This window comes from Ictalurus punctatus, chromosome 26 (assembly GCF_001660625.3).
Source record: "Ictalurus punctatus breed USDA103 chromosome 26, Coco_2.0, whole genome shotgun sequence".
Taxonomy (NCBI): domain Eukaryota; kingdom Metazoa; phylum Chordata; class Actinopteri; order Siluriformes; family Ictaluridae; genus Ictalurus; species Ictalurus punctatus.
In genome coordinates this window covers 3378408-3397052 of record NC_030441.2, presented here as the reverse complement: position 1 = coordinate 3397052, position 18645 = coordinate 3378408, and the positions used below count along the sequence as shown (strand labels likewise).

Here is an 18645-nt window from a genome sequence, read left to right as displayed (position 1 = left end):
TTCAGCTCCTTCTGCTCCAGAGGCGGGGTTTTTTGTTACAAACCTACGTAGGTTAGTACAGGAAGTAAGTCTGTAATCACTAATGACTCGTTTCAGCTGTTCAGAATCGATTCCTTCTTTTGGGAGGAAACTACTCTGTTTGACGCTTGCTTCGATTTTTTAAACTTTGCAGACGTTTTTACATTCACAAACAGCGATATAACACGCTACATGAAAAGTAATGTTTGAAAAAAAACATAATAGGTGCACTTTAAATGCTGCGAAATGAGCACGAGTGTACCTTACGAAGCAAAAACTGCTGCTACAATCTTGGAGACTTAGCTAAACCAAAAAAAAAAGATAAATATGCGCTCTGGGTTAAAATGTAAAAAAAACCCCAAAAAACCCAAAAAAACAACAACAAAGGATTACGTGTCGTTTACTCACACAGATTTTTTTGTTCTACAGACATTTCTCAAAACCGGGCCTAATGGGTTTTTTGTTGAAATCGACGGAAGGAAGCCGTGCTCAATGAGGGGAAAGGTGTGTGTGTGTGTGTGCGTGTGTGTGTGTGTATGTATGTATGTGTGTGTGTGTGTGTGTGTGTGTGTGTGTGTGTGTGTGTTTGATTGATTTAGACAGGAAAGGGTCGGGATAATACATGATACTCGGTAGACTGTTATCTAGGGGGAAAAGGTCATTCCCATGAGCAAAAATAGACAATCGCACGAACGCTGGATGGAAACGATGATACGGTGAATTGTGCAGATTATTTATGGATGATGATGTTCTCTGGCTCATTTGATTGTTTTCTTCGATTTTATTATGAGGACTTATTATAGTAAGGAACTTTAAGGAAGAAATGCTGTTATAGGATAAAGATGATCAGCTAGTCTGCAGCGTATTATTTTCCTATAACAGCGCATTCTGAAATTTGATTCCGTCTTATATCGCAGCAATTTATTAATTATTTATTTATTTTGTGTGTCTTACGTTTTATCTGTTTACAGTTACATGCCACAAAACAAGTTAGTTCTTATTCTGAGTTCCTGTAAGAGGGGATGTTCACTCTTTGTGGCATACTGCACACTATTTAGGGTGTAGGGTTCATTTCTAGGGCATGCTGCTACATTTTCTAGGGGATATGGTCGATTTTTTAGGACACATTGTCTGAAAAGTATTGTCGCTTCTTAGGGTGTGTACACCATACACTTCCTGGGGTGTATGGTGACAGTTGTTTGAAGAGCCGATTTGAACTATTTATGGCATATTGCCCCATGTTTAGGGAATACAGTCACTTTCTAGGGTGCACTGTTACTTTTGAAGTTCTTCTTAGGGTGTGAGGCCACTCTTTGGGGCACAGGGACACTTTTCTGAGAAGGAATGCTAACTTCTTAGTGTGTATGGTCACCCTTATAGGGTGGATGCTCAATCCTGGTGACCTATTGCCAGGGTTCAGGGTATAGGCTCAATTTCTACTTTTCTAGAAAAAACAATCACTTCTTAGGGGATATTGCCAATTTTTATATGATGGATGATCACTGTTTCGAGCACAGTGCCATTTTTCTTAGAAGGAAGAAAAATGCCGCTTCTTAAGGTGTATAGTATTTTTTGTAGGATGTACAGTCACTTTAGCACACATGGCTACTTTAATTTGGTCACTTTTGGGGTGTGTATTCACTTCTTGGGGCATATTGCTATTTTGTCCACCTAGACATTTTGAGCAAATGATAAAAGGCCGACAGCGTCATCTAGTGTTTAAAACCAGCTACAGATCACTTTATTCAGACAGTATGACTCCTAAGGACCAATATATATATATATATATATATATATATATATATATATATATATATATATATATATATATATATATATATATATATATATATAACATCTAAATGGGTTTTAATGGACAGACATTTTATTAAGCACATTTTTAAGGTCCAGTATGTCTACTTTACATGACATAGGTCTATAAGGTCGCAGATATAGAAATAAAAGTCAGACAGAACTCAACTTTGCTCTATTTTGTGTCATTATGAATGAACAACAAAATAACAACATCATCAACAACAACAAAGTGACAGAAATGACAATATGGCCTAAACAGTTAAAATTTGAATGCCCTAAAACACAGATTCTGAACCCTGTTCCTGCACTTTAGTGCTTTTCCTACTCTGAATCTTAATCAGCTGATTACTTGAATTGATTAATTTCTTCTTAAGACTTCACCATTTGCCGCTGTTTTATGCTATGCAACTTCGCCTTGAAACATTTGACATAAACCCATGGGGTCTAGGCTGTATAAGCCAATACCATATTCCTTGATTCGTTTCTGTAAGATCGACCCAGTCGAAAGAATCATTTGGTCAGTTGAAAGAATTATTTGTTGGTGGGGCGGGGTGTGGGATGGGATGATTCGTTTGCGTGACAGGTGAAGGAACCTGTCGCTCCAAAAAAACACAGTGGAAACGGTGCTGCGTAAAAGTGCAACCGTAATAAGAAATAAGATCTAATTGTTAATAGTTGTTGATACTTATTTGCCGAGTTTCTCAGCGGTCAGAGATGAGCGCGAGCCTGAGTGAGCAGTATGAGAAGAAGGTGCGCCCGTGCATCGACCTGATCGACTCCCTGCGCGCGCTCGGTGTGGAGAAGGACCTCGCGCTTCCAGCCATCACCGTGATCGGAGACCAGAGCTCGGGGAAGAGCTCGGTGCTGGAGGCGCTGTCCGGAGTCGCTCTGCCCCGCGGGAGTGGTGAGACACCATGGGTCAAGATATTTATTTAAAAAAAAAAAAATCATATATATAGCTATATACTCTCTCACTCTCTCTCTGTAAGAAAAGATCTCAAAACTACAGGTAAAGTAAGAGCGATTATTTAACTTTTAGTGTAAAAAGAAAAGTAAACAGAAAAGTTATAACAGTGTTATTATTACACCTAATTTTGGTGTAAAATTACACCTTAGTGACCTTGTACCACTGCAATGTCAAAATTTCATAAAAAGTTCAATATAGTAAAAAGTTCGTTATACTAAAAAGTTGGGTACTCAGTGGGTTGGAGATACATACACAGATACACACTAGAGATGCACCGATGTATAAAAACAATCAATTCGTTAATTTTAATTAGAGTAATGTTATTTCTGTTTATGAGACCAGTTAATGTGAATCAACTTGGTGAAATGGAGATAATAAAGTTTTTCTTTCCATTTTTATCCAGGAATTGTGGAATAAATTTTTATTCATTTAAAAGCAGGTATAAAAGGCATAACTATCGGCATCGGCTGAGAAATTTAGTATCGGTGCATCTCAAATACATACATATGCATACATACATACATACACAAACATATACATACATACATACATACATGTACATACATACATGTACATACATACATGTACATACATACATACATACATATATGTATGTATGTATGTATGTATGTATGTATGTATGTATGTATCATTGCAAGCTATAACATGCAAAATCTGCATATGGGGTATCACAATGGGGTCTGTGAACCTACAAGAATCCAACTGGGATTCAAATTTCAAATCCAAATTTCAAACAGTTGTATGTGAAATTTCAGAAGAAGAATTCAAATAAGACTTCTAGAATAACAGAAAGAAAATAAGGTTTGTGTGTGTTTGGGGTCGTGGTTAATTAGTGCTTTGTTGAACTTAAAGCAGTTCACATTTGAGTGCACATTTGGTAAACAGGTGAATGTTTGTGAAGATAACCTTGCTGGTCGACATTTTTTGTTTAAAATTGAAAGGGAATAATTTGATCTGCTTACACGACACCTTTGTGCTGAACTGACTGCACCTCCAGCTTTAAAGCACTCTGAGCCAAACTCCACCCACTGCACAGTTCAAAAACATGCTGTTCAAAAAGTACTGTTAAAAAAAAACCCAAATAGAGGTCATTTAATATATTATCTTTTAAATTGGCATTTATGTCCTGTCTTTTTTTTTTTTTAAACACAGTTATACTGTTGAAATTCAGCCATAAATTTGCAGCAATAATTTAGTTAAGAATTTGTTGAGAAAAAAATGGGTGTGCCATGATAAAAGAAGGGAAAGGTTCATGCCATCTCAAAAGCTCAATGGTGTTTATGCGCAAGTCTCACACTTACACACTTACACAATTTCTTTATTCTTTATTCATTTTTTTCCGAATTTGTTTAAAAAGAAAAAAATCAAAGAAAAAAGGGAAGAAAGAAAAGTGTATTTTTTAACAGAATTAAGAGGCCCAAACCCTGAACAATAGTCCCAGAATATTTTCCCCTGAAGTTCCCCTGAACTTCCTTGTTGGCACTATGCATTTTGGTAGGGAGTGTTTTCCTGCCATACGCCAAAACCTGTTTCGTCCATCAGACTCATTATGAAGCATGATTCCTTATTCCAGAGAGTATGTTTCCACTGCTCCAGAGTTCAGGTTTGTCTTGTTGTGCTTGATTTAATATACCTATTAGCAATGGGTGTGGCTAAAACTCCTGAACTCACACATTTCACACACTAATCCAGTATGATTCAATACTGCTGAATACTGCACTGGACACTTTTTTGCCCCTTTTTTACAGTCCATCCTTGCAACAGCTTTCTCATGCAGCACTGTTGTGTTGTCACTGCAATGTGTATCTATTGTCATGTGTATTCACTGTTGTGTGTATTTATTATTCTGTGTATATAGTTCTGTGTTATGTCAGTGTCTCACAATGTTGTGTTGTGTATTTGCACTTTACGTAGTCTTCTGTTTGTTTCTACTGTATACCAGCTATATAGAGGAATGACAATAAAAACCCACTTGTCTTGACTAGACTTGAAATAGAAAATACAAAACGCTTTAAAAAGTTGAGGAAACACTAACAGAGAAAATGTTTTTTCTGCCAATAACCAAACAGCTATAGTGACAAGATGTCCGCTCGAGCTCAAGATGAAGAAGAGCAGGAGGGAACACTTCTGGCAGGGAAAGATCAAGTACGATGATTATGAGGAAGAGATTGGAGATCCAGAAGATGTGGAGCAAATGATTAGAAAAGGTTGTGCATGCCAATTTAATGCTTAAACAGTTAAACGGATAATAGTGTATTATAAAAAACTAAACTGATCATTAGGATTATATATAATGAATCTGATTAAATAATGAATATGGTTTGTAAAATTATTAACAAAATCATACATACTCACTCCTGTTGCTGTGTTATGTTATTTAGCTAGCTTTGTTTGGGCTTATAATTTAACATTAGCTATCTAACTCCGGTTGTTGATTTTCTCAAATGTTAGCTAGCTATGCTTAGGGTTTTTTTTTGGTCTTAACTAATATTGTCTTACGTGCATGTTCTTATTTTAGCTCAGAATGAAATAGCTGGGACCGGCGTGGGCATCAGTGACAAGCTCATCAGCCTGGAGGTGACATCACCTAACGTTCCTGACCTCACGCTCATCGATCTGCCTGGTATTACCCGTGTAGCAGTCAGAGACCAACCGGAGGACATTGGAGAACAAGTAAATTTGGGTCAAAATTTATTTCATAAGGGACTTGCCTGGGACAGGCCATACTTCCCTAACTGATATGTCTTAATTAGGAATCAATTAATGAATCATATTAGTAGAGCGGTATTCTTAATAAATATGACAGATTTGTAATATTGGAAATCTTGGTAAAAAATAAACTATTGTCGTATTGAGCCGTAATCAGCACATGCCTGGCTTTCTTTCAGATTAAGAGGCTGATCCAAAAGTTCATCGCAAAGCAAGACACCATCAACCTGGTGGTAGTGCCGTGTAACGTGGATATCGCTACTACTGAAGCGCTGAAGATGGCTCTGGAAGTTGATCCAAATGGCGAGAGAACCTTCGGTCTGTGGAGCCTTTTCATCAGTATATCATTTTATATACAGTATCTCACAAAAGTGAGTACACCCCTCACATTTTAGTAAATAGTTGATTATATCTTTTCATGTGACAACACTGAAGAAATGACACTTTGCTACAATGTAAAGTAGTGAGTGTACAGCTTGTGTAACAGTGTAAATTTGCTGTCCCCTCAAAATAACTCAACACACAGCCATTAATGTCTAAACCGCTGGCAACAAAAATGAGTGCACCCCTAAGAGAAAATGTAAAAATTGGGCCCAATTATCCATTTCCCTCCCCGGTGTCATGTGACTTGTTAGTGTTACAAGGTGTCAGGTGTGAATGGGGAGCAGGTGTGTTAAATTTGGTGTCATCGCTCTCACACTCCCTCGTACTGGTCACTGGAAGTTCAACATGGCACCTCATGGCAAAGATCTCTCTGAGGATCTGAAAAAAAGAATTGTTGCTCTACATGAAGATGGCCTAGGCTATAAGAAGATTGCCAAGACCCTGACACTGAGCTGCAGCACGGTGGCCAAGACCATACAACGGTTTAACAGGACAGGTTCCACTCAGAACAGGCCTCGCCATAGTCGGTAAAAGAAGTTGAGTGGTCTGGGGATACACCACAAATTACAAAGTTTGTGGTGCTTTTTCTTCTTCTCTAATTTTATTACAGAAGATATCTTCCATGAGCTTCTGTGTGTGTTGATTATAACAGGCATCCTAACGAAGCCTGACCTGGTGGATAAAGGCTCGGAGGAGACAGTGGTGTCCATCATCAATAACGAGATCGTTTACCTCAATAAAGGCTACATGATCGTCAGGTGCCGAGGACAGCAGGAGATCAAGGACCGAATATCTCTGAATGAAGCCATCAAGAGGGAAAGGGTCTTCTTTGAAGATCACCCACATTTCAGGTGCGCATTTTATTTTTCTTAGTTACGTCTTTTGAATTTTTATTTTAAGTCATTTATCTGGAATTTGTTTTTGGAATGTATTTTGTAGTTTAAAGGTTCAATATGTAGAAAGTCAATTTTTAATACACTAATATTAACAATATTAGCTAGTACAAGGATCATTGTACTAATGATCATTAAAGCAGGAAAAATGGATGCAAAAAAAAAAAAAAACTGAATAAGATGAGTGTAGAATGTGTTTTATTTTCCCACAGAACACTGTATGACAATAGAAAAGCCACCATTCCCAACCTGGCTGAGAAACTCACAATTGAACTCGTCTTTCATATTGGGGTAAAGATATTTTTTTCCAGAATCCTGCAGATTTTGTGGTATACAAAAAACTTGGCTCGTAGTAAATTTAATCTATGCATGCATTAAGCGATGCCTGCCACGACTGGAGGAGCAAATCCAGGTGAAGTTATCTGAAACTCAGGCTGAACTAGATCGCTATGGCTCAGGGACTCCTAAAGAACCAGAACAAAGGATTTACTTCCTGACTGACGTGAGTTATACACACACACACACACACACACACACACACACACACACACACACACACACACACACACACACACACACACACACAAACAACTTTAAAAAAAACCCTGAACTTTAAAGTTATATCATTTAACATGGCTGAATATCAACTTATATGTTCCTTCATTTGTTGTATCATATTTTAACTGATGTGACTCCATGTGTATATATGTGTAACCTGGGTGTTACATATCTTCCAGAAGTCTTAATAAATTTTTATTTGGGGGATAAAAAAAAACCCCAATAACTTCAGAACGGTTAAACCTATTGATCCTAAACAACTTGTACAATCTTATGCACAGCCTGTAGAATGTAATACAAACTTTACTTTGGATGGTTACTTGGGTTAAATTTTAATGAATTTCTATTAGGAAAGAAAGTCAGTAGCTTCTGTGGGCTTGAACATCTTGCTTCAAACAAAGTTGTGCAACATTATGGATGTTCTGTAGAATTTACTACATTCTTTATTTTGGACATTTAACTGTTTATGAACTGAATTTTTCTTAGAAATAAAATTATTTAATAGTTTCCTACGAGTTGAACGTATTACTCCAAATTCAATTTGTAAAACATTTTGCCTCTTCTCTAAACTAAAAACTTCTGAACAATGTACTGTAGAGAGTACACTCTTTTGCCAGATTGAAATTCAGCAGCTTCTAAACAGTTGATGCAAAACCATTTACTGAATTTTACTGAAATTTTATTCAATAAAACAATTGCTTTCTGAAATGTGCTAGAAACCAACTTATACCAATATTATGCAACATTGCTAAAATATACTACACCCCTCAATTTGTGAAGTTTTAGTGAAGTATTAGTGAATGATAATGCTTTTTTTTTATTTGGAAAAGATTGGAAAAAATAATCACGAGTTTCTGAATGGTTATAAGTTCTCCAAACCAAGTTGGACATTATTGTCTCTTAAATGTACTGCACTCTTAAAGAAACTCACTGAAATTTTTTAATGTTTTTTGTTTTTTAAATCAGAAAAATGCAGTAGTTTCTGAATTCAGTACAATTTTAGGCAATTGTTTTGGATCAATAGTGCCAACTGTTCAGAAGTGACTGGGCTTTTTTTTTTTCCTATTAACCCTTGTGTTTTGTTGACATTACCTTAACTGTCTTGTTATTTGGGATCCTAGAGACCCCCGTGTTGAATTATTATTATTATTTTTTTTTAAATGAGCTCAAAATGAAAGATTTTTTTCTTTCAAATATTTGTATAGCATTCTATTACCAGAGATTTCAAAACACGGTTCATTGAAAATAATTGCATTATTCACCCTTTTTTCTAACAAGAAACTGGGATTGCAATTTTCAGAAAGGTGAAGAATTATGTAAATTATCACAAGTTATTATTCAGGGAAAAAGGGAAATATCTGTGCCACTGTATTTCACGCCAAATGATAAATGCATTGTAAGTGCTTACATCAATGGATGAAAAAAACACCATCTGGAAACCTGCAGCATGTAGAAGGTGAGATGGATTCAATGACATATCAGAAAATCCTAGGAGAAAATGTCATGCCATCTGTCAGGAAGTTGAATCTTGGGCATCACTGAACCTTCCAACACTAAGTATACCTCAAATTCCACCAAGGCTTGGTTGCAGAAGACGTCCTGGAAGATTCTACAGGGCCATCACAGTCACCTGACTTGAACCTCATAGAAAGTCTCTGGTGGGATTTGAAGAAGGCGGTTGAAGCTCGTAAACCCAAGAATATTACTGAACTGGAGGCCATTGCTCATGAGGAATGGGTTAAAATTCCTCAGGAACGCTGCCAGAAGCTCTGCATCTCATTTGCTGCAGGTCATAACAGCAAAAGGGTGCGCCACTAAGTACTAAAGATTCTCGCCATGAAGGGGTTGAATAATTTTGAAACTGGAGAAATCATTATAAGTTGCATTTTCAGTTGAATTTGGGGGAACCACTTGAAGCATTCGTTGTGTTGAACTATTTCAGTTATTTTTGTTTGATTTGTTCATAGCAAACAGCTGAAATTTTGACAATAAACATGATTTGCAATGGGGGTTGAATCATTTTGATTGCAAAGGAATTTTCTGGCTTTTCCATAAAGTGTGGGTGTTTTAAATCTGAATACAGATATTTATTTGTTTATTAGAAAATCACAGCGTTTATTCAGGACGTCCTCAACCTGACGACTGGAGAGGAGGTGAAGAGCATGTCATATATGAACATCTTCCCAGATCTGCGGAAGCAGTTTGATCTCTGGAAGAAAGATCTAGACAGTGTAGGAGAGACATGTGAGTAGCAGTGTGACAATATATCCATGTGGCTGTATAACAAGGGCACTGCACTGCACTGATAAAAGGGTTACTAATTTATTGAGCACTTTGATAAGCTTAGGCTAAGTGTGGCATCTTTATTTCAACATGTAAATGGGAATTTTTCAGACTTCCTGAAAATTCATGCAAAAATGCATGAAAGAAACCCAATCAGATAGCTGAGAAGCTAGGGAGTGATTTCAGAAATGGTACATGTACTGTACAGTGTTATAGCTCATGAAGAATAACAAAGCTAAATCAGATATTGTGATAATTTCATAAACTGCATTAAATGTGTTGTTCAAGATGGTATGACATGAGCGTCAAGGTAGTAAGATGGACTACACTGAAAGTCATGTCATGTACTTTTACCCTGTATACTTTGCTGAATTTTCTAGTTAACAAGAAGATTGAGAAGGAAATGAAGGCGTACGAGGAAAAATACAGAGGCAGAGAACTTCCAGGCTTCCTCAACTACAATACCTTTGAGGTGATAGTGAAGGGGCAGATCAAGCAACTGGAGGAACCTGCCATCAGGAGACTGAAGGAAATCTCAGGTATATGGTATTAATTAATGTATGGGGTCTTTTATCAGGCTTTGCATTATTTGTTTGCATTAAGTGTGTTGTGAATTTAGAAATTTAATAACAAGCTGTCATTAGCTTTATTCATCCAAAATGTTTTGTGCCTCTAAAGGTGATAAGTTGAAAACACCATGTCTTACCACTACTACTACTACTACTACTACTACTACTACTACTACATTATATTTCCACAGATTCTACATTTCTCTTCCACACTCCAGTTTGCTTTTTGTGTGTGTATATTAAGGTTTATTAAGGAAAGTTGTATTTATAAAAAAAAAAAAAAAAGTCTACCAATCTGTCTTTAGATCTCATTAGGAAGGAGTTCAGCCAACTGGCTCATTCCAACTTCCCAGGTTTCCCCAATATCCTCAAAATGGCAAAGGTAGTCCTCATATTTACACCCACAAATTTTATAGACAAACTCTGCCTACATTTGCTGGACCATGAGCACAAAATAACAATACACAATAAACATGAGACAAAGACCTAAGACATTAATCCAGTTGTCAGGAAATATAATTTTTAAGCATGTCATGGTGTGATGGTTTTTCATTGTTCCAGACCAAAATCGAGAACATAAAGCAGGTGAAGGAGTCAGAGACTGAATCAATGCTCAGGACCCAGTTTAAGATGGAGATGATGATCTACACCCAAGACAAAACGCATAACGATAACCTGAAGATGCTGAAGAGCAAGGAAGAAGGAAAAGAGAAACAAAAGCTTGCTCGCTCTCCTTCTCAAAGGTTGTACAATCACTCAGACAGTGAAGGCATTCTTGAGGAACTGACGTGCCACCTGAAGTCCTACTACAGTGTAAGTGATTATTAGATACAGTTCATTTCCTTTCCCATTCATCTGCATTGTTTGCATGTTTGACTATAGTCAATGGGGAGAACCATAAGTGATACTGCATTCTAAACCTCATGCTACTTTGAAATCCTAATTTAGAGGCTTAGCAGCTACTTTTTTACAGCTAGTTTAAGAACACATGAAGTGAACATTCCATTAGTCATATTAGACTATGATATTGACAAGAAATGCTGAAATATTATAACAAACCATTCAATTGGAGAGGCACAGTCTCAGTGGTCACAGTGGACAGTGCACAGGGAAGGCAATTGAGATAGTGAGAGATAACCCCTTAAAAGAGAGATGCCAAAATAAAGGTACAGAATGTCCCACTCAGGTATATCCCCGGGTGGTGTGGGGGTAGTTTGGGGGGGGCGGTGGGTTGTGGGTTCCACAACTGGACAGAAATATAGACAATGACCGAAACTAATGGAGTAACAACTATGACTGTGGTATGTGCAGCGACACACACCCTACACCCCACCTGAGAACAGGCAATATGAAGACCATTTGGTTACAAAGAGAGTTAATGACAACAATTTGATGAAGATGTTGAAGGGGTCCAGGAATCCACAGGCATTGCTGATGTAGACCAGAAGCTATGGAGCTATGAGCAACCATCACCAGCATTGCTTCTGAAAGGTTTGGCAGAAAGGAACAACAGGTGAAATCATCGGGGGCCTGACTGGCAGGGGGTAAAGATCAGCCAGCTAAGGCAGGAGCTGAGGTTGCTAAGGTGGCCGTAAAAACAGGTGAGGCAAGAAGACAGGGCTGCGCTAGCAGAGCTTCAGAACATAGCTTCTGTAGGAGGGGCATGAGAGGGCCAGGAAATGCACAGCCTTCATTACAAATACTTTCAGATTTATCACGAAGCTACTTGGACAAAAGAAGGAGCCACCTTGGTTGCTCCAAAGAGGAGATAATCAGCACCTCCATGACACCTATAGTGCCAAACATCGCCTAAAAGGGGTGCCCCAGGCTCTTGCTATGTGGGATAGAGAAGGGGGAAGGTGGCCCAGTAGTGGAGATGTTTAGGTGTCTGGATCCCAAAAGAGGAGAACTCAAATAACATCAAGCAGTTCAGGACAATCTTTCTCAGTATTGAGGGCAAAGTATTTTTCTTTTTTGCTTGCCTGACACCTGACAGAGTTTCTGTGGAGGAACTCCTATACAGAATACTTTTGTCCATAAGGGGGGATTCCCAAAGGTGTCAGCATGTATTGAACAGCCAGCTGATCCAAGAGGCAAGGGAAGGTAAAAGAGACCTGTTTGTTCTGTGGCTGGACCTCACCGCTGCCTATGGTTCAATCCCACACAAGCTGGTTGAAACTTTAATGGTCAGCCATCATATTGAAGGTTATGTCTTTAGACAGATCTGACTATACTAACAATACAAAAAATAGCAATTCACATAAACAGTTAAACAATATAAATCAGGTTCATGATTAAAACACCGGGCATCCAAAAAATTCTCATTCTTCACACTGGTCAGCCACTTATGCTCATATGTTGACTTTTTCCTACTAAGCAGCTGAATTATATCAAGCATATCCAGAGTTATCCTATGACCACCAATGAACATCTTGCATCTCTAGGGATGATAATTCAGATTATACAGTTCCATTAAATAAGTGTGTAAATATGGACTACCACTGCTATTTCATTTCACAGAATTGTTTGGTTGAGGATAAGGGTTGTCTCAAGACATTTTCTATATGGTCTTGCCAAGTATGGTCTTGGTCTCATACGATAGTTTGAAAAAATAATGTTCCTGTTGTCTTTACTTTTCCAATGCAAAAAGTTTGACAAGAAGTACTTTCTTCTAAAAACACAGCCTAATGCACAAATGAAGCTAACTAGTTTAAGCTAACTAGCTTGACCTCAAAAAAAGACTTAATGGTTTTTGATGTGGCTCTTTGATTGTAATTGGGCCTCAACCCCCTTAATACTCTGTCAAGACTCGATTTCGGCTAGACCTGGTCTATGACTTAACAATGAAATTCTTAACAACACCTCTATTTGAACAGACTTCTATTACTTGTTGCCTAATTTAGGCTTAGAGTTCCAGTGCAAAAGATGAAATGGGCAAATGTCAGTACACCATACATGCATTATCTTATTGATTCTGTTTGGGCTAGTGGAATTAAATGTTACTTAATTAAATATGTGTTTAGATTGTGACTAAGCGCCTGGCGGACCAGGTTCCGATGGTGATCAGGTACATGATGCTTCAGGAGTCAGCGGCACAGCTGCAGAGGGAAATGATACAGCTCATACAGGACAGACATAACATCGAGGAGCTGCTGAAAGAAGACCATGACATCGCCAGAAAACGGAACAACCTGCATAGCCGCCAGAAACGGCTGACAGAGGCCCTCAAATACCTGGCTAAGTTTTAGAGCCAATCACAAATTTTAACACACAATCTGTTTTGGCAAATTTTGGTAGAATTCTAGGTTTTAGAAATGATGTAACTGTCAATCACTGAAGGAACTGCAAAATCCCTTTATGTTTTTGTTTGTTACTACATTTTCAAGGAAACACACAAAAAAATGTCTGTTAAAGCAATTTCTTTCTGTACGGTGCTGAGTCTGTCATCTTGGATTTTTTTTTTAAAGGTTTTATACTGCTTTCTACTCCATATACTAGATACACTTCCAAATAAACAATTTTAACGGCATTTATAATGCATAATAAGGATGTTTTCATGATTTCTTAACATTTACATTATGGAAACTGCATCCTATGCTTATCCTATACTTTATGCCTATCCTATACTTTACGTAAAACCATCAATGGTGCATTTATAAACGTTAGCAATTGTATTATAACTCTCAATAAGTATTTATAAACCGGCACAACATAACTATCAACAACAATATAAAATAATTCACTAATTGGACCTAGAAATAAATCTGCATTACCAATAAGTAATTATAACTATAATATAATAACATTATAAAAATGCAGGCTGTATTTTTATGGATACATTAATGGAACCATAAGACAGACTAATTAATACTTATAAATTGGTGTATAATGCATTATGAGCATGGGCACGGAAAAAGCAAGTGTATCACTTATAGGTAATTATAACAGTAAGGTTATTGTTAACCCCCCCCCACCAAAGTTCAACACCCACCTGTATAAAGCATATTGTATATGTAGGTAACAGAGAAGAACAATTAGGGCTTGATTTATTAAGGGCCAAGAAATACATATACAAATGGGATTTTATGAAGTTTTTTTTTTTTTTCTCTCTGGTTAATCATTATTAATCCAGAACAACAACATAATAATAATGAATTCACCCAGCTACTGAACAATAACAGTTTCAATAAAGTAAGGATCAAAACAGAAATCATATTAATGACAACAGTTGCAAAGTCTTTAAAATAAAATGTTACATACCAGCAAAATATTGTAACATTAATTTTTGAAGATTAATGTCAAATCGGATTATTTCCAAACATTTCCATACATATTGCGGAGGAGCTAGAGCTTTTAACATGTCAAACTTTCTAATTAAACACATATTAAGAAACAAATTCCTGACATCAAGAAGTGCCTGAGATGAACAAGTTCATTAAGAACAAGTGGTTGACACACTGTGTCTCAGAAGGTGCTGGCTACTGGCAAAAGTTCTCCATGAGTTTTCATCTGAGATATTGTCTCTTTGATGGTGCTGCTGATTCCATCTATTTATCAGTAAATACTTATATATTATAAGTCCTTGGGTGTCTGCTTATTTTCCTATATGGTACGTCTGAATACAGATATTCATAAGCATAGTATAGGATTCCACTGCTATGCTGTTGAGTTACAGCTGTATCTTTCAACAATGCCAGATGAGGAACATCAGCTTAATAATGCTGAGGACATTAGACACTGGAGACTGAGTAACTTCTGACAAAAAGAAGTACTTCTACTAAGGCCACAGGCAGCATGAAATAACCTTTCTGTATATGTTCTCACTCTGGATGGCCTTTCAGTTACATCATTCGCAGCAGTGCAGTGAAAGACGGTGGGATTATTGACCCCAGTCTCTCATTTGAAGCTCATGTAAATAATATTACCAAGATTGCATTTTCATCTCAGAAACATTGCTAAACTATATAAGAAATATAATGTCATTACATGACTCATCAACCAGTTCATGATTTCTATGTTGGACTTTTGTTATCATTTCACCTTGCTGTCTGGGTGAACCAATAGGTGTATACACAAGATCCAGTTAGTCCAGAATATCCAGCAATTAGGGTATGAAATTACATTCCAAACACTTATAAAACGTGCCATGGTAATTGGTGTTATTCTATATCTTTTGTATTAGAGCTATACTTAGAAAAGGCATTGACACCCTGTCATACTCAGTGGTATGTGACGGTATCTTGAAATTCCTGTTCATAATAAAGCAGTAACTCATGCACTGAAATGACGCATGATGCACAAAAATACTCTACTCTCAAATCAAACAATTGCAAACAAAATCTTCTCCTACTATGCTTGATGAGCTTGGAGAATACATGGCAAGGGATCTGAGACTGTTCCTCGAAAAGAATCTCTCCAGATCCTACACATTTCGAGGTCCATGCTGGTGGAATCTCCTCTTCAGTTCACCCCACAGGTTTTCTATGGGTTTCAGGTCAAGGGACTGGGATGGTCATGGCAGGACCTTGTTTTTGTGGTCAGTAAACCATGTTTGTGTTGATTCTGATGTATGTTTTGGATCAAACAAGATCCAACCACAGCCCATTTTAATCTTTCTAGCAGAGGCAGTCAGGTTTTCATTTAATATCTGTTGATATTTGATAGACTCCATGATGCCATGCATCTAACAAAAAGTCCTTTATATAGTCTGCACTAATTACCTCGATATTATATTTATTATATATTCTTATTTGGATGCTTTGTGCCTATCAGCGTGATTTCAATATTATTATCAATTTAATACTCACTGATTCCAATAATATTCCATTAAACACAATCAATGGCCAACAGCTCCATCTAGTGTTAAATAGAGACAGTGATTTTTGTGCAATAAGTTCTATAATGTTCATTTAAAGGTACCTTAGGCAAGATTTCTCAACATTTGTCAAGATTCGATCTCTAACAGTGATAAAGTGCACTATATAACACTAAAAACATGCTAAATTAATTTCTTAATGATTTATAAGAATGGTCACAAAGGTGCTGAGTGAAGGGGTGTGAGGGAGTGTTTATAAAATGGCTGACAGGATAACCATGTAAATAAACACAAACATGCATTCCAGACCGGAAAGCACTGTTACCCTGAGGTCACAACTTAAATCGTTGTGTGTGTGTGTGTGTGTGTGTGTGTGTGTGTGTGTGTGCGTGCGTGCGTGCGTGCGTGAGTGCGTGCGTGCGTGCGTGTGTGTGTGTAATTCTGCACACACTCACCACTTATATTAACAAATAAACAAATACCACCAAAATATGATCTGTGAGTGTGCAAAAACGTCATTTGGTCAAACCTTTGGCCTTAAATCTAAGACATTGATCTTTCTGTGGAAACGAAATGCAACCCTGAACGAGGCATTGTGTGAGCTTCACGCTCTGGGAAGCGTCCTCGTGGGAGACCAGTATCTGGAGTCAGTGTGAAATCACAGCTATTTATAGGCCTGTCGTGGTCAGGTAACAGGCATTTCGGGTGTCGTGTGAATATAAATCGGCACCTGTAACACTAAAGGCTGGGCATTTTAAGAATATAATCCAGCCTAGAATATAGAAAGGCCTTGGCTAATCCGGGGCAAAGTCAAGGCAGGAAGGCACAACAGAAAGACCTTGTAGATCTCCTACCTGCTTGAGAGATGTCAGGGCCAGTAGAAGAGCTACCTTTCAAGTCAGAAGCTTCTAGAATCCATGTGGACACATAAAACGTAAATTTGTCCGCTGCACTTTTTCACTGGCCATGGCTGATTTGTGCAGCTTTAATTTCTATACGTGTACAATACAATCTATATGTATTTACGTCAGCGTTCGAATTATTACATTACTGTATATAATTCAATAGAAAAGGGAGAGAATTGAAACCAAATCATCCATAGAATCATGGATATATAGTATTTTTTAAAAATATATATTAACAGTTATTAACTGGTATGCATTAACGTTCTGATATAGGTCTTAATTTATAGGGTTCTCTTTCATTATTGATCTAACTTTTTACTGTATTGTCAATAGATTGAACAAGAAACAGGCAGCTTGGCAAGGCAGGATAGGAACATACCAATCACAACAGAATAGAATAGAATAGAATAGAATAGAATAGAATAGAATAGAATAAAGTAGTGTGTGAATATACAGTACAAGTATATATTATATACTGTGTGCTATGTATATGCAATACAATTTGCAATCATTAATACAGTGCAATATACAATATAAAATTATATTGTATAATTATATAAAAAATATTTTATATGAAATTAAATATTTTACCTCAGACTTACCTGCTGCTTTAGCTCATAGCAATATATTACAAAATTATGAAGCAGGGACATTATAAAAGTTTCAATATATAAACCATTACATCTCTAAACTGATGTTTACATGTCGATGGTATTCTTTTATTCTGACCTTTGTCTAATTGATGTGTTTTATCTCTTTTTGCTCTTAATTGGCTTAATATGCAATTTATGATTGCACACTACTTTATTCTATTCTATTCTATTCTATTCAGCAGTCCACAGTTCAGAAGAGAAATAACTCACTCAAACCACACTGTTGCAAAGAGACTGTAATCGAACTAAATGAACAAAGCTGTCACTGTAAGGAGACCTTATATCAGTGCAATAACATGTTATCTCAACAGTAAAAGAAACCCTTATGTAACCTGCAACGCTGCCTGATCCAGACACATGTAATCCATGCAAATCCGAATTCAACTTTAACTTAATTCACCATCTTATTCTAATGTGAAGGACTCAGATAACCCATCTGAAAATAAGCGCACTTTGTGTGGGACTGTGGGTGGGCTAAATATTGGCATCAAATCTTGGTAATTATCTTGCTCATATACTCCACGATCCACACCAGGAAGGCCGCTCCCTTTTCCTACCTACACGTCACCTCCACACACAGACTTTTAGAGTAAATAAAAGAGCACTTATTCCCCACATCTGCTTCCCTTGTGTTTGTGTTCTGCCCTGCTTTTAGCTCTTCTTCTTCTTCTTCTTCTTGCTCTTGCTCTCTCTCTCTCTCTCTCTCTCTCTCTCTCTCTCTCTCTCTCTCTCTCTCTCTCTCTCTATACAATGCACATAATATAAAATATGTAGAGTGGAGAGTTGCCGCCTCTCAGTTGATTCAAAAAGACTTTAGAGTTTATATATCAGACAGTCAGGTGCCTCAGCAACAATGTGCACAAAGTTTAAGGTAAAATGGCAGGCCATTGGTACATCTGTAGCATGTTTTTGCAAGAAAGAGAAACCAGGAGAGAACGACACATTCCTGTGATATTAGTTGTTGAGGACACACTTCCTCTTTTGAGTCAGCCTAATATGAAAGAAAACCGGTCCTCAAAACATAAATTGTCTGTCTACTCAGCAAAAGTCTGAAA

At 37.2% G+C, this 18645-nt stretch overlaps 1 protein-coding gene across 1 annotated transcript; it reads left to right on the top strand.

The window, feature by feature from the left end:
• Window positions 1–2416: 2416 nt before the first annotated feature.
• LOC108258629 (interferon-induced GTP-binding protein Mx2-like) lies at window positions 2417–13746 on the top strand. The gene is made up of 12 exons (XM_017457388.2): window positions 2417–2737; window positions 4891–5028; window positions 5340–5494; window positions 5710–5848; window positions 6567–6765; window positions 7020–7098; window positions 7187–7309; window positions 9468–9609; window positions 10029–10187; window positions 10523–10599; window positions 10779–11030; window positions 13241–13746. The coding sequence occupies exons 1-12, from the start codon at window positions 2548–2550 to the stop codon at window positions 13463–13465; spliced, it is 1878 nt and encodes a 625-aa protein (XP_017312877.1). The 5' UTR covers window positions 2417–2547; the 3' UTR covers window positions 13466–13746.
• The last annotated feature ends 4899 nt before the right edge of the window (window positions 13747–18645 follow it).